Source organism: Equus quagga, chromosome 17 (assembly GCF_021613505.1).
Source record: "Equus quagga isolate Etosha38 chromosome 17, UCLA_HA_Equagga_1.0, whole genome shotgun sequence".
Taxonomy (NCBI): Eukaryota; Metazoa; Chordata; class Mammalia; order Perissodactyla; family Equidae; genus Equus; species Equus quagga.
Window position 1 is genome coordinate 45,119,936 of NC_060283.1, and position 25,562 is coordinate 45,145,497.

General features: G+C 39.2%; 1 protein-coding gene across 1 annotated transcript in view; it reads right to left on the reverse strand.

Moving 5' to 3' along the window:
* The window catches only part of NYAP2 (neuronal tyrosine-phosphorylated phosphoinositide-3-kinase adaptor 2), a 242,254-nt gene that overhangs the window by 137,232 nt on the left and 79,460 nt on the right, over positions 1-25,562 (reverse strand). Inside the window, exon 2 of the mRNA XM_046642783.1 lies at positions 6,476-6,777. Within this exon, the coding sequence (XP_046498739.1) occupies positions 6,476-6,777 (302 nt within the window). The remainder of the gene's footprint in view (positions 1-6,475; positions 6,778-25,562) is intronic.

Here is a 25,562-nt window from a genome sequence, read left to right on the forward strand (position 1 = left end):
ATTACTGAGCATCTTCTCTTTGGTAGGCTTAGAGCCTTTGCTAATGTGTTTTGCCTCACGTTTTCTGCCTAACAGCTTGGTAAGATGGATTACTTTGCCATTGCTGCATAACAAGTTATTGCAAACATAGCAGCTGAAAAATCAATACCTCTCTATTAGCTCACAGTTCTATAGATCAGACCTCTGGGCACAGCCAGAACCCAGGAGGCTGGATTCTCTGCTCAGGGTCCCACAGGCTGAAATCAAGGTGGCAGGCAAGCTGAGTTCTTGTCTGGAGGTTCCGGGGAAAAATTCACTTCTAAGCTCATTCTTGTTGTTGGCAAAATTCAGTTCTGCAGTTGTAAACTGAGGACCCTGTCTCCTTGCTGTCTTTTAGCTGGAGATCACTCTCAATTCTTAGAGGCTGCCCACGTTCCTTGCCACATGGCCCCCTCCATCTTCAAGCAGCTGATGGTATGTCAGTTCCAGGGAATACACAGGCGAGTATACTAGAGAATGGGGAACCTTGGATACCATCCTGGACACTACTCTCCCTAGCACATAGATCAGTACTGCTATTCCCATTTTACAGAAGAGGAAACTGAGGCTGAGAGAAACAGTGCTAAATGTTGGCAGCACTGATAGAAAACCAAAGTCTGTCTGCCTCTAAAGCCCATGTTTTTCTAATGTATCATGCTAAGTTATAAAGGGAATAATCTTTAAAAAAATTTATGATCACCTTATAAGTATCAGAGATCTGGGCTGGTAACTGAGACAGCAAAATCAATTATACAGCTGGCACTAACCGGGCTTGATTTAGGTTCTCTAAATCAAATTCTGACCTGGGAAACCTATAAGTTCCCCATGATAATAAGCACACTCAACCTGTTTCTCCTCCTCACTCCTCAAATGCCCACAGGTTGCTTGAAGCTTTACATTGGTTGAAAATCAGATTCAGGCATTTTTAAACTGTCAACACCAAACAAGAAAAGAGCAACAAATACTCCTTGTAGGAAAAATCACATTATTAAAATGTGTTAAACTATTTCTTCCAGAGCTAAACAACTAATTATACGGAAGAAACTCACATGGTTGTATGCCAGATTTTCTGGTTTCTAGAAATAATGCCTTTACTTATTTATTTTTTTGCTGAGGAAGATATGCCCTGAGCTAATGTCTATGCCAATATTCCTCTATTTTTTAGTATGTGGGCCACCAGTACAGCATGGCCACTAACAGAGCGGTGTAGGTCCACACCCAGGAGCCAAACCCAGGCCACCAAAGTGGAGTGCACTGAACTAAAGCGCTAGGCTGCTGGGACTGGCCCTAGAAATGATTCCTTTAAATCAGTGCTTGCCCCATGACATGGATAGAGAAAAACGGGCTGAGATGGAGAGCTGGAAACAAAATTGGTTGTAAGTAACATGAAGGAAAAGACCATTTCTGTTCTGTTTGCCCCTGGCTCCTCAGTATAAAAAGGCAGGTGCTCAAAGTATTGGCTGAATAAATGAAGGCACGAAAAATAACATTGTTAAAGGCTGTAATTTACTTTTTTTGGTAACTTTTAAGCAGGAATTTGCTTGGGTTTTTGTTTTTAAGGCAGTGACCTTAGTGAACTCAGCCTTCCTCCATTGGTTCTCGCTCAACCACACATTTCAAGGTTTTAAGGGCAGTCATGATTCCAAATACTCCTGCAGGGATTCCAATTTTTGAATCACATATATAACTCTAATAAACATCTCCAGATCAGAAACCAGGAAAACTATCCAAATCCAAAAGTATTTCTTTATCACTTTGTAAAGAGACCATCATGAAATAATATCATAAATTAAGGCTGGAACTGACTTGAAGGAAGAGTTCATAACAAGTGGAAGTTAAGAATATTTAGTTTTGGTTTTTTTAAAGGACTTTAAAGTGTAGTGGTACTTGAAGTTTAATAAAAATATTTTCCTCATTATACCAAACATTTTACTAATGTCATAATATTACGAAAAGAGAGAACATTGGACAATACTTCCCTGTTTATTCAGGCCATTGTGTAAAATTTTTAGGCCTCTAACACATAGAGCGTGTGTGCATATGGCCTTTCTTTTCCTCTCCTATTTATTTTTATTATATGTGCTTCACCAAACCAAAATTTCTTGGTATCCAGGTCTCCCAATAGGTGGTAATTACACATTTAAAATAGTACTAACTTATGTTTGTATGGCAGTTTCTTTCTACCATCCACCATCATGGACATTAGCCCCTTAGGTCGTCATAAGGCTGTGAGGGAGGCAGGGCACCAACAATTGGCAGTTCTTTATAATCATTTTAAAGGTAAAGAAACAGTCTCATTGGGTCATTCACCGAAAATCAATGCTTGTGTGTTGATTCTCAATACAGTCGCTTTTGCTGCACCACACAGCATCTCTAACAACGACGCTATTGAGGAATGGGATACACGTTTACCTGAGCAATGAGAACGGCGGATGTGAGGTCACACGGTTACTGCATTTTCTGGATCATACATAAGACACAGCCTGAAGGGCCCCTCATTCTTTCTAGCTAACTCCCTTTATTTCATCTAATCTTTCCTCAAACTAAGCAGCTACCACACTGAAGCAACAGAAAAGAACAATTAAAATATTTATCACATACTTATTGCCAGTTTATCTTCTCTACCGTATAATTTTTTAAAGGAGTTATTACTGTAGAAGTTCTTAAAATAAAATAGTAAATGTGTATGTTTAATGGACAGAATTATAATTTTTAAAAACTGAATTATACTTTGCTTGGTATGTGATTTTTTTTGGTTTGTGTTCATCATTAAACTATTTTTTTTCCTACTCTGAAAAGCTGTTTTGCCACAAGTCCAGTTCATTTTTACCTCTATCCACAGGGAAGTCATAATCCCCTACTTAAACAGGAGCCAGTTACCATGGAAATCATTCTAATGCCACTGAATCAATATTTTGATTTTGCTGGCATTTAATGTAAAAAGAAAAGACAGACTAAGATTTATAAAAGTCACTTTTCATCTTTGTTATAATTTTGATAGCTAGAAAAATTGTAAAGAAAACATATGCTCTGTAATGAACTCCAGTTAACTCACAATTATGCAGAACTGAGAATTCATAAAAGACCAATCTACATATTTATACAATTTTGGCTTTGAGTACACACATATGCACGCATGCATTTGGACTCAAGATTTTTCCCCCATCTCTGAACTGAGCCCTAATTCTCTCCTGTTGTTATTGAAGTGATGAATGCATCCAGTTTTGCAATTGCCCTTTTTAATAAGTCTTCTGAAGAGAAGGTGAAATTTGCATTGAGAATCGCTCATTTCTGCACCGCATCCTGAGAGTCTATCTGGTCCACTGACCATCCTCAAAGACACAATATAGCTGAAAGCTCCTCAATCCATCCTTAGAGCTCCTTTTGAGGAGGGATGTTGAACTTGGACTTAGTGTTTAATAAGCCTCACTGCCCATCAAGTAGTTTTCCAAGTCTAACTTAAGTTTTTGCTGCTGCTGTAACTTAGTCACTATCTCCTCTTCTGTCCTCGGAAGAAATAAAGTTAGTAGAGCTGCGGTCTTCTGTTTGATAACTAGTTATTTGGAACCCTATATCCTTGGATGCGAAGGGTTCTGAAAGAATTATGAGCTTCTCTGCCTCAGGAATTAGGTACCCAAAGCATCCCAAAGGAATGGTAATTAGTTCTTTTTTTAAGACAATTGAATTGCCACTCAAATGTTTCAGCTACGGGACAATCAGCATGATTTTGCCCATGTGTTCACTGTGAATACCCTAGGTCACTCTCCCCTGAAGGGCGCTGTTCTGAGGTGTTTATTTCACACTGCTTCCAGGAATGTTTCCAGCAGCATTACACTGCTTGCTAACACACTCCTTACTCACTGCTTTCCTTGTCTGGTTCATCTCTCCCCTCTCCTTCAGAGGGTTGTTTTATTCCCCTTTATTCTTGAAGCATTCTCGAGCACATTCTAGATCATCATTCAGAGACCACTACTGTAAAACAGTAACTTCTATTTGCAATCTAATGTCAGTGATTACATAGGTTTTCTGGCAGAAAAGTAGGAGAGAGAGAGGACTTCTGGAAACAAGGTCACAGAAAATAAACAGAAGAGAAAGGTACCACATATCGATATCAGAGGATACCTAAGAACAATATTTAAAATTTGCAAAGTCAGATCTCTAGGGCCCTTTAGTGTATTAACAAGGAAATGAAACACCTAAATAGTTTCTAAAACTGTCACTGTGTTACAACTTGAAGGACATACTGATGACCTTGAATCATGAGAAAAAAGGATCACATTTCTAATCTACCCTCAGGCAGCAGAGGAACAATAGAGAGAGTTACACAGATAACAGACAGACACACACATATTCATTGCAACGCTAGTCAACGCTAGTCATTACGGCAATACAAATGAGAACCAACCTAAGTATTCATCAAGGAGATAACGATTAAATAAAGTATTGTCGTACACTTTTTTCCTTACAAATGGTGTTTCTTAACAAATTGGATGCCATGGAAAATGGTCATAAGAGAATAAGGGAAAACACAAAACTCTATGTCCTATGATTTCAATTTTGTAAATATGCGTACACGTACATGTTATTCATATTTGTTCTCTCACACATGTACACATACTCGTGATGTATTTTTGCATATGTATGTAGCAGAAAAACTGAGCCTAAGTGGATATTTTCCTTCTAGAGTGGATGGATTAGCTCCATCTCCAGGCATTTATTCGTATTGTTCGGTATGCACTGAAGCTTTTGTTCTCTGTCTGAAGGCACTTGGGCATCAATATGGAAGAAAGGAGAGAAGAGGGTAATGGAAGAGACGGAACATGCCTCATGGGCACACTACCTCATGGACTAGGTTTGAGCTTCTGTGGAAAGATTAGACCAGAAGATGAGGGAGCTTTCATGAGGGACCCGGGCGCCCAGGTGACAAAGAACCCTGCCCAGCTGAGGAAAGGACCGCCTGCCTTCCACTCTGTGGCACACCATTGCGAAACTTAGTACCCTGGGGGCTCAGGGAAGCTTGCTGTGGAGAATGTCAGGGACAGAAAGGATAGAAGAAAGACTATGGGAACTGGCAGAGCTGTGCTCTCAAGCTGGCCACTGGCAGCACTGGGAACCTTGAAGTGTTTTCCACAACTAACATACAAAAATCTGAATGGGCTTGTATCAAAGCACGCTTGACACTGCTCTCCCACCAAAGGACTCTCAAGAAAAACTCAGGAAAGCAACTTACTTATTCAAGTGAGGGCTAAAGAACTGGTGAGATCTGGGGGTAACTTGACCTAATTTATTCATAGACCAGCCAGGAGGCTGAGATATATTTGATTTGTGTTGTTTGATAGCTGATGAAAAATATAGGTATAGGTAGAAATTAGAGATAAATATTGGAGACAAATATATACACACAAATATATATTTATATACTACAAACATGCACACATACATATAAATTCATATTCCCTGAAAGGAGTACACGAAAATGTAAAAAAAAAGATTATTTCTAAAGATGATCACATTCTTTTCTTCTTCATATTTTCCTGCATTACCAGGTTTCCCTAATACTCATATAATACTTCCATAATTATTCAAGTAATGTGACCAGGGAACCAGGCAAAGAAAGGGTAATTGAGGACCTCACCAACAACTAACATGGCCTGTCAAATGTTTTTCAGCAAGAAGAAACTATGTGTTCTGTTTTGCAGAAAATGATGTCCCCATTTTGCAGATGTTGCTCTCTTACAAAGAGGCTTACACATTTGCAGCAAGATCCCTGCAAAATGTTCCAGCACCAAGTGTCCTAAAGTTACCTAAATTTATTAGCACCTTAAATTCTATTCCTCCGGGTCCAAATAGCCATTTTCAGATCATGCAATGTATGTAATAGCATGCTTACCTGCTATGCACGTGCTCTGATTGAACAGAGTAGTTACACAGTTGTTACAAATAAACCTGTTATCCTCTGCTCTCTTGTGTATAAAGTCTCCACCAGCATTGAGCTCGGGGAGACCGGCATTGGGAGCTATCCCCAGTGTTCTCCGTTGCTTGTGCAAGCAGTAAACCTTTTCTTCACCTACTTCTGCCTTGGTTGTACTTTTCAGCTCTGCACTCACCAAGAGATGGACTCACTGAGTCAGATTACAGTAATACTAATAAAATCAAGAAAATATAAGTTTTAGATATATTTCTAGGCAAAATAATTTCCCGATTCTGAGCTTTAAAGAGGATAAGAAAACTCACATATTGCCTTCCCTTTCTGATGATAGAAATTAAATACATTTTTCTGGGTGTCACAACAACACCTCAGTAAATAATCCCCTCCCCACCAATTATTTTCTGGGACTTCCGGGAGATGGAGGCAGGATTATGCGATGCAAGGAGAAAGGCAAATACTCATTAGCAAGCTGACCAGAATGTGCTGTCTGAAATCTGTTTCTAGTGACGTGGGCATGGTGTGTGTTACCTTCAGTCCGCTCGGGGGCTTTCCCACTCTTACTGGCGGCTGTGCTGTTGACTGTCTCCGAGGACGTGCTCAGCTTGGTGCTGGGGTCCCGCTTGGGCTTGGGCGGTGGCTGTCTCCGGGAGCCACAGCTGCTGTCATCATCTGTGCCCCCGACCGAGTGCAGGGACTGTGACCTCACAGTAAAGCCACTGGAGCAAGGATGGGGAAGTCTGTCCTGAGGAGCAGGCATGGTCATGAATCCCATGCGGAAGTGTTTGCCCACGTAACTGCCGTCGTGGCTCCGTCCTACCTCTCCACCTATGCTGTAAAAGAAAGCAAACCGAAATCCGTGAAGAGAAATGGAGGCAGGTGTGCAAGGTCATGGATACAAGCACATTGATAACAGGCGACAGTTCAAATTTTCATTTCAGACAAGTGAAGAAACATTTCCATTAGCATGAAAGCATTCTATACTTTGGCATTAAATATGCCAATAAAGCAAACATAACTTGATTATAATCAGAAATCCTAACACTTATTTCCAGATATTCTGGTATTATCTAGATATTCTCAAAATAGTATTCCAAAGAAAAAAAAATACTGCATGGCACATTTCATCTTCAATCACTTTTCTTACTTTGAAGTAAGTCTTGGCAGTGGCTTAAAAAGTAGACAAGAATTCCATGACAATGAATCATAGACTGTCTTTTGACGCATGACTGAGGTCAAGTGGACAGCACTTGAATCTCTTCTCCACTCATCAAAACCATCCCTACTTCTACCTGGTTAATAAAGTGGGGAAAACAAAACACACAATGACAGCAACAAAAGGGGGTTCTGTTACCAATTACAAGGTGGGGGACACAGAGAGAGAGAAAGGGAGAAAGGGAGGCAGGAAGAAAGGAAGGCGGGAAGGCAGGCAGGAAGGAAAAATACTTCTTTAAATCAGTGAAGGAATTATCAACCTCTCTTAGTCTTCCAGAATCCTTCAGTTACACCAGAGACTTCGTTCTACTGATAAGCTAGCTTGGTAGAATAAAATAGTAACACCTAATAAAGAAGTGTATTCAAAATATCATCTGATCCTGGGATAGTTCTGAATACCTCATAAATATTCAGAGTATGCAAAGTTTTCAATTGTAAGGTTCTTAAGTTTTACATAAGAAAGTTTGAACAAAAATTTAAAAATATAAGGAGTCTCGGTTTGAAGGTCACCTAAGCATACAGCAAACGACTCTTGGGCCTTTCTCTAAGCTATCAAGTCATGGTGGTTCCTTTATGGAGAGAAGGGCGTGAATGTCAAGGTAAAATTTTAAAAGTGAGTTTTTCGTAGAGTTTGCCTCATTTATGTTCATTCATCAATAGAGGAAACAAAAAGAAACACTGTTAGAAATATTTGAGTGGGGCCGGCCCGGTGGCACAGCGGTTAAGTGAGCACGTTCCTCTTCGGCCGCCCAGGGTTCACCGGTTCGGATCCCAGGTGTGGACATGGCACCGCTCATCAAGCCATGCTGTGGTAGGCGTCCCACATATAAAGTAGAGGAAGATGGGCATGGATGTTAGCTCAGGGCCAGTCTTCCTCAGCAAAAAGAGGAGGATTGGCAGCAGTTAGCTCAGGGCTAGTCTTGCTCAAAAAAAAAAAAATTAAGAAACATTGTACTGATTTTCTTAAACGTGGATGGTAAAATGTATCTTTGAGCATATGAATTTTGGAAGCCTGTTGAGTATACCTTTCCAGACACAAGTTTACTCTGGCTTCTTTTTTTAATTTTAATTTTAAGTTGGCTTTCCCTTTATAACATGATGGAATTCAAGGTAAAGTTTTGCAGTTTTCTTAATTGCATCTTTCACATTGTTATTAATGTTTGTCATAAATTTTTCATCCTAGTAGGAATAATAATGGGAAATGAGATTTTTTTTCTCTCTTCAGTTGAAAATTTATGACAATTATCTGACCATTGTGGATAGAACCAGAAAGGATTCAACAAGAATATGAGACTTGGATTCTGGCATTCAATTCCGATAAACTTGCCACTCAATCAAAAATATTTTTACATTGGGGCCAGCCAGGTGGTGTAGTGGTTTGTGCACTCTGCTTGGTGGCTCGGGGTTCGCAGGTTCGGATCTCAGGTGTGGACCTACACAACACTCATTAAGCCATGGTGTGGCGACATCCCATATACAAAATAGAGGAAGATTGGCAACAGATGTTAGCTCAGGGCCAGTCTTTCTTACCAAGAAAAATTTTTTTTTTTACATTTACTTCACCTTTTTCTGAATATTTTGAGTTGCTATTCAGACACTAGATATATCATCTTTGGAAAACAGAATAAAGGTGACTGGAAGCTCAGTGCACTAATCAGAACAATGGATATCCAGAAGCACGAATAGAATCAAAGAGATGGCAAAGTGGAAGTTTTCACACCATACTGGCAAGCAGCCTAAGCCTGTGCAGTGTTTTCTTGCATTTTATTTTCTGTGCTTTCTTCAAGAACATCAATCAAGAAATAAACTAGGAGTTTATTCAAATGGAATGATTTGTGAAAAATCATTAAGAATTTAAGGCAGACTAGGTGTGGTGGAGGTGGGGGCTGGGCATAGTGGAATGGGAAAATTGATCTTTGATTTGTGCTGATTGTGGCCTTGATCTTTCTTGTAGAAGACAAGATATTTGATTTCATCCAACTTCGGCTTCAGTCATTTGGCACACTCATGTCTTTTCCTTATTTCTGTTTTCATATCATTGAACCAAAGGTACTTAAGGATTTGCTGAGACAGTCATCTCACTCCCAGTAACATAGCCATGTGAGGGGGGTTTATGCATGTGTTAATACACACAGGCATTTATGAGAGAGTTACTAGGAATAATTGTATCAGCAATTTCTCTGTTACTTTTGACCTAAATAGGGTCTGCACCTTTTCCCAGGCAGATAATTAGCTCTGCTTCTTCATTTCAAAATTACATTTTTTAGCATAAAACAATTTCATCTAACTCTCTGTGCTTTTGTTCATTTATGTACATGTATACACACACACACACACTAACACTTCTTCCAAAGAGAAACACAATGTATGCTTCAAACAATAGCAGATCTCAGGTACCAGTTTAATCTGACCAGGCTGTGAATGCAGGATGAAGAAATGGGACTAAGATAAGTTGGATACAAAGGCCATTTTCCAAGGCAAGGCTAAGGGTAAGCAATAAAGGTTATGGTACATATAGGTTCAACAGACCAGTAAAGACGATTAGTCTAAAGCAAATTGAAGGTTAAAGAATTACAAATACAATAAGTTCCTGAATTTACTATAGCAACATAGGAAGTTTTAAAAATATGAAGCCTCCTGGACCATACTAAGGACAGCTACTAAATCATATCTGTTGAATCAGAATCTTTGTAGGTGTAGCCGATGAGTTTTTTGTTTTCAAAAACTATATCCAGATGTTTCCAATGTAGCCAACCCAGAAACCCCAGAAACATTAAGAGCAATAGTCAAAACTATTAATTAGCAGATATCTGTTAGCTAAAACAGCCAGGAAGACACAAATATCAGAAAGTGAGACAAGTGGGACTAGCCAGAGACCAGGCAAAATATCACAGATAAAAAGATATATATTGCATCAGTCAGATTTCATTAAGTTATTTCGCAGTAACAAACAATCTCAGATTCTTAGTGATTTGCAAAAACAAAGGTTTATTTCTTGCTCGTATTAATTGAGTTGGCTGTGCATTGGCTGTGGCTCTGCTCAACATGTCTTCTTCATTCTCAGATCTAGCCCCTGTAAGGATATATTCTCATGGTAAAGAGAGGAAAAATCTCACTGAACCACACAGTGTCTCTTAAAGCTTCTGCTCAGCTGTGGCATATAATCTTTCACTCACATTCCACTAGCTAAAACCAGTCTTATGGACAAACTTGATGTCCATGGGGGTAGGGATAGAATCTCGTCCAACAAGGAAGCACTGCAAGTTACATGGCAATATGTGGGGATGCATAATCCTTTTAGAGGTAGGGGACCAATTACTGATAAAGCAGTTGTGGTGTATGCCACTGAGATAGGCCTTCAAGAGAGAACTTGCCATGAGAAATGAAGTTAGCTGTCAACCAATGACCATTGGGGGATTTCGTACTTCCCGTCCTCATAATTCTGGGCTCTACAGAGTTAGAGGTCCTGGTCACCAAAGGAGGCACACTCTTTCTAGAAGACACAGCAAGGATCCCATTGAACAACGAGCAATAGCTGCCTCCTGGGTAATTTGAACTCCCTTTATATAGCGGCCAGCAGGCAAGAAGATGCGTCTCCATTGTGGGAGAGATCATTGACACTGATCAGCGGGAAGAGGCAGGGCTATTGTTCCTTGACCAGGCAGAGAGAAAAATGTGTGGAACCCCTCTTGATACTCTCTTACACAATTGTTACTTTGAAAGGTCACATGCAGCAACCCTGGCCTTAGATTTCAGTCTCTCAGGAGAGAGGGATTAGTCTCATCACCTAGTAAGCCACTGAGACCAACAGAGGTGGTAGCTGAGGGTGAGAGTGAGGTGAATTTAGAGTAAATTTTGGAGGAGGGGGATAATGAGTACCAGTTGCAGCCCTCATGTAAACTGCAGTGAGGAGAGCTATAGTTTATCGCACTAATTGCCTCCTTGAAAGGTTCCCCTCAGGACGAGTCCCATGGGAGCTATGAAAGGGCTGTTTCCCCAGACCTGCAGAAGAGCATCTGCTGAGTGAAAGGGGTGGAGTGCTGCAGTCATTGAAGGTTTGTGGCTCAGATCTTCCTCGAGAGAGAAACTTCTCTAAGGACGGAAGTTAGCTGACAGCCACCAGCTGGAGTCTTCAAATCTGGTGCAGCTGGGGCCAGCCTGGGTGTGTAGTGCTTAAGTTCACGTGCTCTGCTTTGGCAGCCCGGGGTTCACCACTTCAGATCCTGGGCGCAGACGCCACGCTGTGGTGGCGTCCCACACAGAAGAACTAGACGGACTTACAACTAAGATATACAACTATGGACTGGGACTTCGGGGAGAAAAAAATAAGAAAAAGAGGAAGATTGGCAACAGGTGTCAGCTCAGAGCCAAACTTCCTCACCAAAAAGCAAAAATTCTGGTGCAGCATTTTAGTCAAGGCCACTCTGTCCCTGGAAAGCTCCTAGCCAAAGGCTGTGCATGATGAGGTATGGGACCTAGCTATTTCTGCCCAGTGTAGTAATCCTTTATTGGCAGTTTTGGTGTCTGAGTTCCCCTGTTTGGCTGTCCAAGACTTGCCGTAGCTTCACCGTGGTCTGAGGCTCTTTCTAGCCAATGTTTTCCTTGCCCCTCTCCTTTCACAGGTGTCACGCTGCATTGTGGCCTGAGGCTTGACCTGCCTATCTCTGTTCCCGCCCCCTCCTAGGCATCCTCCTCAATAAATCTCTCATGCTTTTAACCCCATCTAGCTTGGTGTCTACTTTCTGGAAGGCATGAACTGACATACTTAGGAACAATCATACAACCAATGACAGACATTCAGAAACCAAAGAAGAGGGAAGAGAAAGCCTAAAAACAAACGTGAGACCCCCGAAATAAGAAATGCCTGTGAAAATAGGGCATTCTCTTGCCTCAGACTGAGCATTTAAATAGTGGTTAGGGAGGTCGAACCAACTCCACTATAGGAACAACACATCTTGAAGGGAAAGTTATGTGGGCCGAAGAAAGAGTCTTTTTGCAATAAGACTCTAACACTCAAGATAGATTAAGCCTGACACATCTTATGTTATAAAAATAAAAATAAGTTTCATAATCCTGAATTTAAACAAGTGTGCTTTTTTTCCTCACACAATGAAGGCAGTGTTGCAAGATCTAGTTAACTGTTAGTTAGTTTTTCTATTATAAAACACAAAAAGTAACGTATTGCTCAAATCCAGGAAGTTGTTTCCCCCAGAAGTAATTGCTAAACTATTCGCAAACTTCTCCCTGAAGCAAATTGGTGGCTAATGCACAGGCCTGAACATTTGTGCTCTGGAATCATTGAGTTGTAGGCTCTATCCGCAGCTCCATCATTTAGCAGCTGTACTTTACCCATCCCTAAGACCATTTCTGTATCTGTTAAATATTAGTACTGGCCTCATGGAATTGTTATCAAGTTTACCTGAAATGTTACATATGAAGCACTTAGCACAGAGTTGGATATATAATATGTGGTCAATAATTTTAGCTTTAAAATTTCTACTTTCAGTCCTGTCCTCTTGCATTTTGTTTGCCTTGTAGGGCCGTGTCTTTAAAAGATGGTATGTGGTACCACGTACCCTCAAAAAACTGCACACAAAGCGAAAACAAAATCCTGCATTTAACTCAAAATATCAAGATAATCTAGGCAACTAGAGTCCCCATGCTGTTCACTTTCTCCAACACTTGCTTCAGTTTTTCAGAGCACCTGTTGATCAGGACTGATAAAGAAAGATGCAACACGAGAACGTCAAAACTACTTTGACAATGGTATTCGACAGAAATTGTTACTTGTCTTGCTGTCTTCTTTAAAATCCATCAGCGTTAATGTTGTGTGTCTCCTTCTGAGAGCTGCTTTCTTTCAGAAATGAAAACACAACCCGTGAGAAGGGGGAGCTACCAAGGTGAAGTGTCATCTCTAAAAGTGACAGCGTTGTAGCTTCTGTGTGTACTTTTGAAACAAACATGCCAATATTTCATAGCAGAGTCTTCCTTGGGAACCAGTAGGAAAAACCAGAATCCCATTCCATATATACATCCTCTTTCCAGCATATCTAGGAAGTTGGGATACAAACTTTTAAGTTACCTAGGAGTGTGCTTGCTTGGATATTTTTTCTGGAACAATTCTGTGAATCTGAACTCAAAAATCCCTCCTTGACACTGATACATAATCCAGTATATTTCTACCTTTGCAAACTTCTGAACCACCGGGAATGTTTTCTATTGATTTTTCAAGAAGATGTACTTATCTGGCATTGGGAAAAGGGCGCATTCAGCCATAAAGTAAATGGGGAAAATCTGAAAGGGACATGGAGGCTACAGCTATAAAAGAGATAATAAAATGTACCTGTGGGCAAGTTGACCACTGTCATCTGCCAACTATTCAGCTCTTTCACGTTAGGCATTTTACTATGAATGAGTAGGAGGAAATCAATATTTAGACTTTATTCATTAAAATTATAACTTAAAAAGCTTATATTTGACACTGCCTCTGTCTTGCCTTCTCTTCAGATACATAAGGCCAAATGCCAACCCTGTGCTGCCCAGTGAATTCCCTCCACCCCACCCCACCAGAGGGCTCCTGCTCCAGGACTTGCACTTTTTCTCCTTCAGTATTGGCCTCTTCTAGGTATCATTCCAGGTAAAGCAATCAATGCCCGTGAAAAATTGGACATAGAAAGAGCCAAGAGATTAGCGTGTTACCTCTTTTCCTTTTTTGACAGGTATTATGCCTCAACCCAAAGTCAGACTTTTAAGAGAGAAGTGTAATGAATTATATCTGCCGCAATTTTTGGCAGATGGAACTCAACATACAATTCATAAAGGCCCATCATCCATTCATAAAGTGGATGTTCACATCCACTCACCTTGAGCTTCATGAGGACAGGTAGCCTGTCTTCTTGTTCACTACGATAGTCACTAGCACTTTGTGAATGTTCCAACACATTTGTTTTATGAAGGAAAAATGAAGAAAGGAAGTCAGTCTACTTTGGAGACAGCCAGACAAGGGCTTAGTTAGAGAATTTTTGTGGACGTTTGTCATTTGTCTTCCCAGGGATTCATTCTCCCTACTCCTATCAATGGAAATTCCTGGGTGGAGATCAGTCTTCTTCCTCTCCGTCCAGCTCATTACTCAGACCTGGCCAGTCAACCACTAGATCCCTGTGGCCGCCATGACCGTAGAAACTGGCAAACGCCTCAAGTCAGTCTAATCAGAGTAAACCCTGGGTATTGTGTGGAAGCCCAGACCCGTCTCATCCTTCCTGCCACATGAAGGGAGGTTAGCAGGACCAGGTCTGGGACATTGTGGAAGGCCTAGATTTAGTTATGTTTGCACCTACGTCAATCCTAGGACCTTTCAGTTGTGTAGGCTACTAATTCCATCTTGTTGAAGCCAATTATAGTTGGGTTTTCTGACACATTGGAAAAAGTCCTAAATAAATCAGTATAATGCAGCAGTTACTAAATAAATGCTTTTGGCTAGCTTATGTCAGAAAATGTAATTGAGGTCAGGAAAGGACCAGGAATGATACAGAGCAGGAAATGACCACGTCATACTTATATATTGTTTGAAAATATCCTTCCTATTTAGCGCTATAAATGGAAATAACTAACTGCCTTATACATTTGTCCTATATATATTTTTTCAATCATGCGGTATACTTTGATGTGGAAACTTGGCTCCAGTAAAATTAAACTGTGCTCATATTTTCTTCCAAATTGTTCACTCACCATTACCCTTAATGTCTTCCCTGAGCCCCACTTGCTCATTCAAAGCCACAATTTGTGGCTTTCTTGCCTTAGGCTCAAACATTCGTTTTCACCACTTCATATCCTCACTGATATCTCTTTTCTATTTTTGTGCTCCTAATATTTTAACTCTCCTAGATTTCTTTCAGACATCAATTTCCTGTGTCTGGCTGTTTATTGATGCTTCTTGGATATTAAAGTCAAGTGTAAAAAATGAGATCTTTACATACCTTTTTATTAACTGCTCTGGGGAACTATTTACAGAAAAACAAAATAAAACAGAAAAAAAACTTTCCCAAAGAGAGAGGACCCAGTTTCCATTTGCTGCAGATGTTATACTTAAACTTGATATTCTTAAGCATCAAGTATGTTATTTTTCCTTGCTAGGGTATTTCAACTCTGCCCAAAAATTTGGTATCTTAGAAAGAACGTGGGGTATGTAATCGACTATTGACTAGCTTTCTCATTTTTGGTAGGACACACATCCTTTCTGAGACTTGATTACCCTTATCTTTATAACAGGGGAAATACTTTCCAGGGTGGTTGTAAGAAATCAAGATAAAAAATTTCAAAAGCGCTTAGCAAAGTGGCCAGTGCAAGTAAAGGCTAGAAGAATATTAATTTATCTTCCCTACCTTCCTGGTTTGCCATGTAACTCTGTACCAATATTTATCTTTCTGTTCCCAGCTGTAAAATAGGCATTTTAATAACAAGTTTCCACCTGACAGCACCATAAAGGAAAACATACTCTAATGATATAAATGCATTTTGCTTACTTTTGTAAAAGAACTTTGACAGTAATTGTCAGGCAATATACTTCCAAATCCAAATTAGGAAAAAAAACATCCAGGGCCAGCCCGGTGGCGCAGCAGTTAAATTCGCACCTTCTACTTCGGCAGCCCAGTTCACTGGTTCGGATCCCAGGTGTGAACCTACACACCATTTGTCAAGCTGTGCTGTGGCAGGTGTCCCACATAAAATAGAGGAAGATGGGCACAGATGTCAGCTCAGGGCCAATCTTCCTCAGCAAAAAGAGGAGGATTGGCAGCAGATGTTAGCTCAGGGCTGATCTTCCTCAAAAACAAAAAGAAAAAAATGATCCTGCTTGAAAGTAAAAGAAAAGGAACAAAAATAAGTAATTTATTCATTCTGCTATGATTATTAGTTGGGCAATTATAGAGTTGGGCAAATCTATTGAATGGATTTTATGGTTGTTTCTGTCAAACTGCATGATAATTCAAGACTAGTATGAAAGTTAGAGCTTAGGATAATAACGGCTACAGAGTTATGCTTGAAAAACAACTATGGCATTATTTGTCACAAAGTGCTTGTTGCCAAGTTTGAGGTTGATATTGCTGTCATTAATTTGATGCTTAGTCATAATAAAGTGAAGAGGTTAGAGCCAGGAGTAGCAAGATTATTTTTAACCTTTATCAAATTTCCTTTAATTTAGTTCTGAGTTTCTAAAGAGGCAGGACTGAAATATAAGGCTTATTAAAGCCAGAACAAATTCTATGGAACATCTTTAAGATACTTATTTTTACTTGAAACATGACAAGCGCTTTTAAGATTAACATATGTTATTATCTATGGTACTTTGGAATCTAAAATTAAAACATTCCTTATTTCTATACCTAAATAAGACTTCTCTACTCCTTGAAGTGTCATGGCTTGAACAAGAGAGGGTATATGGAAAATTCAAATCAAATCATGATATTCAGATTCAAGTTAGAGTATAGTTTACAGAAGTTCATATCGTGGGAGATCTTTTCCAAAAATTCAACAAAAGAAGGGGAGGTTCTGGAAAATATATTTTATTTGTGTCTTGAAAACTGACATAAGCTTTGAATATGGTTTGAGAACATGCCAAGTTTTTACAAATGAGTTTAACTAACCATATGTGGCTCATCTTTTCAACCTAGAAGTAGAAGCTAGAAATACAGAATGTTAACATATAATGGCCTTGAACTGCCGGATTAGAAGGGGCTAAAATAACGCCAGTTTAGAGTACAATAATTCGCTTGGCTTCCTAAAGGTATAATTTTTATGGAGGAAGCAACGGCTCTCCGTGTAGAGGCCTTTAATTAATTTACTCACTGTTTATTCACCAAATATCCCAGTGCCTGCTCTTTGTCGGGCGGTAACCAAAGCAGAGTGGGCAGTGTCCTCAGAGAATCACAGACTATTGAACCAGCATGATTTCAGCACCACGTGGTCAGAGGTTGTCTTAGAGGAAGTACCAGGTAGGTGTAATGGAAGATCAAGTCCTAGGGCCCTGACCAAGGCTGACGGTCTGGGAAGTCCCATGTGAGGAAGTGGCTTTTCAGCTGATGTGGAGCATGAGTAAGACTTCATCAGATAAGGGAGAGAAGTGGGGAGAAGAGAATTTCTGTGCTGACTGTTGGGATCTAGAGAAACTGAGAAATTATAGAGGTATTTGAACAGAACTTGATCAGACCTTTATGTCTTGCCTTTCCAATGACCAGATGACACCTGGCTCAAAAAGAACACCCAGTAAGTATTTATTAAATAAATGAGTGGAGAAATGTATGACTGGGAATAGTTCAAAAATAATTCTCAACTTTCTTAAGCACCAGGATGGATGACAGTGTTATTTAATGACATTTTGCTCTATTTCTCCTTTCCTTTGGTTACCATTTTCTTAATTTATGATGAAGGAGAAAGGAAAAAATCTGTGAATACTTACACACTGCTAATTCTTGTCTTTTTTTACAAGAGTTAGTAATCTGGATGCAGGATCAGCTTAATCCCCTCCACTCCATCTCCACTGGCCTGCTTTGGTTTAGGCTCATCATTTCTTGGCCAAATTAATGCAATTGCCTCTGAGCCGATCTTGTCCCACAGTGCTGCCAGATTTATCCTTGTAAATGCAGATTTGCCATGTCACTCTCTAAATTAAAACCCCTTGATAGCTTTTCCATTTCTTCAGACTAAAAATCCAAACTTTTATGTGACACTCAAGGTCTTTTAAGATTGGATCCTACACCAGATCTCAGCTGCAACATTTTCCCTCCTTGACCTTAAGATTCCTCTGATGTAACATGTTTCCACCTTAACTTTGTTCCAGATTGTTGATTTAAAGATAAAAGTTCAAGACGGACCACATGCCAAGTGTGGCAATGAGTCTTGAGGACCCAGATGGTTAAATCATGACCTCAGCCAATAGTCACACTGCTCTCTCTTCCTGAACTTCTTCTTTTAGCTAAATCGTGTTTTAGGACCTCATTCAGATGTGGTTTCTATGAGGAAGTCTCCTGTTATTAGCCAGGCTTTCTCAAGGCTGAACTCAATGCCCCTCCTCTGGGCTGTTTGGGGCTCTGTGCTTCTCCATATCAAAGCATCTCCTATGTGGCACTCTACAGTTGTCATCTGTGAGTTGATCTCCTCTACTGGTTTGTGAGCCCCTCGAGAGACATGCCATGAATTATTTGCAGCAAATGGAAAGTAGGCAGGGATAATAGAAGGGAAGGAAAGATATGACCTGTGAAAAATTGCTCGATGTTTTCAGAAGCTTTCTCTTTTATCCTTTGACTTAGGCATTCTCAAACTATCGTTGGAAAGAAAAGCTGCAATAACACTATGAGACTCAGGTACGATTATCCAATAATTATTTTCACTGTTGAAACAAAATAGAGGCTACTAATAGCTACCTGTCATATTGTTTGTAGATAATTTGGATGCCTGAGATAACACCATAGAAGCCTCTAAACTCATTTTTATCTAACGATCCCTGGGTTAGATCTAATTCCCCTTTAACTTTGTAAAACATCTTAATTAGCAGTCGTGGTATTCTGAATAACCATGGCCAATAGGTTACTCTCTGGCATGCCCACACGTTTCTGCTCTGGAGACTGAATTGTCATTGTATGTTTGTGAGAGTCAGTCAGGTTTGTTCCCAAATTTGCTTATGTCAATTGCATTTGCTGCTGTAATTATATAATTAAATATTACATGCAGCAAAGAAATACGAGTGTGAAAAATCAATGAGAATTTCTCTGAAAAGTCTATTGAAACACTACATTGATTGCTTTGAAGATATTCAACAAAAGGAGGTTTACTGAAAAGAAAAGGTCTAGTTGGATTTGGTGAGATTAGGGTAAATCTGTTGAATCTAGAAGGACTCTGAACTATGTTTGTTTGTTTGTTTTGCCAAATCTCTTTATATTCTGACTCCACTTTAAAGAAACTGAAACTAAATTAAAAAGTGAAAATGAAAGAGCATGTTTTATGCATAAATATTGTATGGAATTCCAATTAGGGAAAAACACACAAATAAAAGACTGTATTTCAAAATCGGGCAAACAATGTATACTTACAACTTTAAATTTTAAAAGACTTTTTTATGTGCTTATATATTTCTCTTTTTAATATTTCTCCAATTTTTCTACATTTTGTTTAATCAGTCCCAATTGCATTAGATCTTCCATTCTAAATAAATCAACTAGCGAAGAGCCTGGCACATAGTATAGGCTCAATAAGCCTCAAAAAATGTGGATTTCATTCCTCCCTGCAAAATAAGAACCACCAAAGACTCAAAGATAATTGATTTAAAGGGAGTTATTTTAGAGATAGCCATTGACCTAAAGGGAAGTCAAATTTTCCTTCCAGAATTGTGGACTGTCAAAAAAATAATATAAAAGATCACAGAAAATTATTTGAACAGTTATATTCTTGAAGCACTTTGGAAATGGACCCTGGAAGGAGAGTACGTTTTCCTGGTGGTGATAACATACAAAGCAATGCCTTGAACATAGGAAAGAGCCAAACAATTCAAGAAAGTAGCAGTTGGCAAGCTCTTCAGTACCAGTTCAGTATATTTTCTCTTCTGAGAAGTTACATATCAGTAGTTGGGTACCTAGGGACTTTCTCAGCCCAGACCATCATCTATGACAGTGCCTTACATACTGACACCACTGGTGAAAGCTTCCTATATTGTTTTGTGTGCAAAACTAGCAAAATATGCACCCCATTTTGCAGAGTCTGTATTATCTATAATATTGGCAGAAAGGGAATGGTATAGCCCCAAGTTATTTCTGGCATGAATTTTACAGCCAGAAAAATGAGTTTTCCTTGAATCTGTAAACGTCCCAAGTACATAACCACCTATTCATTTACCTTCTAGAAGAGAGATGATACAGTTTGCTCAGCAAAGTCAAAGGAGTGGAATAAAAAAGCTTTAATGTTAGCTCTGTCTTACATGTAAGGCATTCACCCTTCCCAAACATTTGTAATATGTTCTTCTCTTGATAATAGCGTCTTAAAATTTAGTGGAATGATGCTCTAAGTTTCTTGGAAAAAAGGAGATCTCGAAAACTTCATAAAAAGTTCCTATAGATGTAGAGTATTTGAGCACAATGAAATGCCACTCGTAAAATATTCTGCTCATGTCCCAGAAATACTTTACAGTTTAAATAGAGCCATGGAGGTGAAAGGGAAAAATACATCTCGGAGAGATCAGGAAATCCTAGACACGCATTTACAGAATCATTGTGAAAATGAGCTATCAATGAATAAAAATACATAGTTGTTTCATCTTCCATATAAAACCCAAATTCATCCAATGTCTTTCTAAGTAATATTTCTAAATTATCTGAATGTGCCTTAAGGTTACTCTCCTTATAATTTAAGATGATAATATAGTTACAAAAGGCACATACTTCATAATGAGTGTTTCAAAGTTATGAGACACATCAGTTTTGGTAAATCCAAGCTCAGGCCCTCAGCAGAGCATCATAAGCTCTATTTCACTGAGAAGATTGTCACCCTTCATTGAGAGGTCCCTGTGTCTTTCTCCTCTCCGTCTCTGAATTTCTTTACATCATTAACTATAATCTTTCTCTGTTCTTCTGACTCAGTCTCTGTCACCAGGATTTTTCTACATACATTAATTCTTCTTTATTCTCCATTGGCTTATTCTCCTCAGCAATTAAAAACATTCTAAACGTTCTAGGGTCCCCTTTCTTTAGAAACACTTTTTCCCTCAAACAGTTGTGAGCTCCTGCCCCATCAATCTCATTTTCTCTTCCTTCCTTACACTCTCCCTCTCTTCCTTCCTCCTTCCATTTCACCCATCCTTCCTTCCTTCTCCTTCATTCATTTATTAAATCATCCATTCATCCTTAATTCACAAAGATTTACTGAGCATCTCTTTTGTGCTACAAACATTATTAGCTGCTGGGGATGCACCTTTAAACAAATCATCAAATTCTCAAAAGTCTTGCCTCCTTGTGCTGTTCCACAAACCACATGCTCTCTGTATCTGGTGTACTCTGACTTCTACCACCAAAGAGGCTACTGAAATGCTTTTCTTAAACGTCACATTTTCCTTGCTAATTGCTTGATCTAGGTGATTTTCTTTTTTCTCCATCTAGCTTCTTACTGACCTCTTCAGAGCTGCTTTCTGTCTTCTAGACTACAACTTCTTTCTGGAATGTTCTTTTTTCCTTGGCTTCCTGATATTGTCCTCTCCTATTTTCATGTCTCTGATTGCTCCTACTTGGTGTCTTCACTGACTTCTCTTTTTGCCCCTCATGCTTCACTAAAGGCCACAATTCTGTTTCCATTATTCTCCTTTCTCTGTGCTTATCCTTGGGAAATATCAATTTTTAAGACTTCAGTGCTCTATCCTATTTATATGATGTCAAAATCTGATATTCCACTGTTTCCTGCCTCCTGAAACATATATTTGCCCTCCCCCAAAATGCTGGATATTTCCAAATGGATATTCCTTTGAAACTCAAGGTCAGTATGTTCCAAAACAAACTCAGCACCATCTCTCTTTTCTCTCTATTGAAACTCTGTTTTCAAAAGCATCATCATTCTCTAAGTCACAGAGACTAAAAACTTTCAAGTAATTTGACACCTGTGTTCTTCCTCTGTACACGCATTCAACTGGTCAATAAATCCTTCCTCTTCTCCCTGGATCTCACATCTGTCTCCTATTTTCCAAACCATCTACAAGGCTTTTATTAACTTTTGGCCTTTGCTACTAAATGATATTCTTAATTGAATTCTGTTTCTCAATTTCCCCCTACACTAATCATTAACCTGAAAAAATAGTACTAACGAAATAGGATTACCTCATTCCCCTTCTTTAGGGTCTTCAAGATTACCAAAATTTAAGAGTCCAGTTCCTCTGTAAGACAATTGAGGCTTTGCATGATCTGGTCCAACCTCCTCTCCAGTCTCGTCATAATATCACCCACTCACATAATTCTGTCCCACTGGGGTTCTTTCCTCTTCAAACCACATCTCCATTTTTAAGAAAAGCTATCTCAAGTGCATCAGGGCCTAAATTGAATGCCACTTCCTCCTTGAACCTTTTATCAATACACTCTCTCTTCTCCAGCTTGAATTGCTTTTGTATTATTTGTTACTTTCTGCCTCATCTTCTATCTATTATAGTATATGTATCAACATGAGATTTTAGAATTTTTGAGGCTAAGAATCAGATTTTGTACATTCTTTTATCTCCATGGCATCTGGTATGCATCTTTAAGCACAAGAAGTAGCATGCAAATGTTTAGAGATTTAAATTAAATTTATACATTAATTAAAAGGAATATAGAGTTAATTATTTTAACTCATTATTTCCAGGTATATATTAAATTAAATGGTTACGACTGTCTAGAAATTTTGCTCCACTAAAGTAAATCTGACAGACCCAATTTTTTTTTTAAATAGAAGTTTGGTTTGGAAGGAAGTGAAGAGATAAAGTCAAATATAGAGAATAAGTAAATTATGTCATCCAGAAATTCCCAACCTCTAAAGAGAACTGAGCTCAAGATCCACAACTAAATAGTGAAGCAACCTTTTTTCCGGGAAGTACCTGCACAGGGGAAAGAATCTATAATCTGTGCATCTATAGAAAAAGACACTACAGATGATACACACATACACATACACACATGTTTTTTTTCCACCCTAGTTAGGAGATTCTATTTCTAGCTCTGTTCCTAAATCATGTGACCGCAAGGAAATTAATTTCCAAATAGATTCATTCATCTCTCTGATGGAGTAGTAGCACCTTACCCAATGATCCTTTGGGATATTTGTGAGAATAAAACGAGAAGGTAAAACAAAGTCAGGTTTTATTCATGAAGTGTTTCTCCTATTTAACAACAAAAACCATTTCACAAATCTTTCTATTGAACACACTACTTTGGCAAACTGATAAAGCTGAGAACTGCACTCCTTGGCATTTTTGAAATCCATTAAAAAAAAAGTCATGCCTGCAGTTCTAAAAACCAACCTTCCATCCCTCATCCATGTAATCAGAGTGACATGCAAATGTGAATCACTAGAGATGCTGCTTAAGAACAAAACACTCATTCATAGATGCCTTAGTTACTCTAAATGGAGTGGCCAATGTGCTGTCTTTATGCACAAGAGGTTGCACATCTGCTTAATGCACCCAAATGTCATAATGTGATAGATTGAAATATAGATGCCACTGACTGCCTGCACGGAGACCAGAAGCTTGGCTCCCTGTTTTACTAGAATGACTTTCCGGGAACAGCTCACTTTCCCTGATTGGTTTCCTTTAAACAAAATAATTGAATCTAATGCCCTGTGTCAAGGCAAGCACTTGGATTATGCATTTTATGGTGCAGCCCTCAGGGGCTTCAGAGTCCGGTGTTAAAATTTGCCTTTCATCCAGCCTCATCTCTCCTCCATATCTTTATTCATAACAAATTAGAAGCTATTATCAGAACATAGTAGCAACAGTTTTAATGCCCACAGTGCATCTTAAAATAAAAACAATCAATTTCCCTATTATAAGGGATATAGCTTCTTAGGTGGCCTTGTTATAATATTTTTCATCTGCTATTTGTTGTATGTGACAGCACAATGAGCCAGTGCTGTAAAATAGTGAAAGATACACACCCCTTGGGGTTTACAATTTAATGGAGAGCACATTTAAGTTTAAGATCTACCCTATTGAAATGAACCCTTCCTATGCACATCTAAGGGGACCAGGAAATTTGACTTCATGGCTGCCTCATTGAGAAAAGAATTCCTTATTTACCAAAGAATGGTTCAACTTGGGGAGGACAATTAACTTAGTGATTCTTTGACAAAGGCTGGTTTTTCCCCCCTATTTAAAACTGTCATTTGGGGGCATCTGGTTTCAGTTTTCTCATAAAGAGTTTGCAAACCTTGGAAAATATAGGATTTGAATCCAGATTGGAATCACCAAGAGATTTTCACTGCAACTCATTTAGTTGAAAAAATGGAGGATGAAAAGTTGTAGGTTTTAGGCTAATTTAGAAATACATAGAACATAGTGCTAAATATACACACTTTCCCCTCTCACTCAATTTCTTGAAATCTTCTCCTCAAACATATCTTTTTCTTCCTGTCTCAGTCACCACTCTTGTCATAACTTGGACCTTTTGATTACCAACAATGTCACCCCCTTCAAACCTCAATTTTAAGCATCTGTATCATTGAGTACCAACACTTGTCTTTCCACTCACTACCTCTGTTTGCTTAACCTCAAGTTTCCTTAGAACCTCCTTTCCATTGGTGTTGCAATCTTCTCTGTGTTTCTCCTCAATTGCTATAAATCTTGTCTTTCTGTATGCAGCTTAAGTTTCATGATCAAACTTTATTCTCACTCCCTGGCATATACCCTCAACACCCTTGCCCTTGTACTGAAGTATTAATGTGGTGACTTTGGGCGTGTCAAATGCAGAGGTCATGATCAATAAGTTCAAGGTAGTAGCAGGTGAGGCTGTCATCATCACATTGTAGGGGAGGAAGACATTTCCTCTACCTTCTCTGGGTTCGTCTGGCCAGAGAACGAATTAAATTCACATGAGACAGAATAGCAGGAGAAAATTAAACAAAGCTTTATAACATGTATATATGGGAGAGGTCAGGCAAGCTGAGCAACTCCCCAAAATGGCTGAAGCCCCACCTTAAGTATCATCTCAGCTAACGACAAAGGAGGATGTTGGAGGTGGAGGGGGAGTGGATCATGGGAGATTACCACACAAGTACAGTAAACAAAATGCAGATTTAAGTCCTTGCCTTTGGCATCGATTAAGAGTTTCTAGAGAGAAGGTCATCCCCTTTCTTCTTCCTGGTACAGAGAGGGAGGCACCTTTACAGATAGAGATTTTCTTTACAATGTAAATGTCTCCTAACAAAGGGAAGCAAGTTCCACCCCTCAGAGCCTCCTTCCCTGTCCCAGTTTATCAAAAGCAATCAGCCTCAAATAATTCTCATGCCAAAGAGACATATCTTGGGGTGGCCAAATCCGGGTCCCCACAACATGCACAGATGACCTCAAGTAATAACCCAGATTTGGTCTGCAGTCTCCTCTCATCTTTCTGCCATAGCATTACTGAATTATTCTACTGAAGATCCTTTTAAGGGAACACTCCCTTGTTCAAATGCCCACAACGGCATTCGATTTTAAAATATTTTATAAAGTGGCAACACCACTTATATTCAGTCTTATTTTCTGCTAGTATACTCACCAACATCCATTCTCTGCTGATGACCTCCTTCAAACACAGATACTTGACTAATTAATACATATCCAATTAATTAATTAAACCATAATTATTGAAGGCCTATGCTGGATAGTGTGCTAAGTCCCAGTCATTCAACAGAGAACAAGATATTT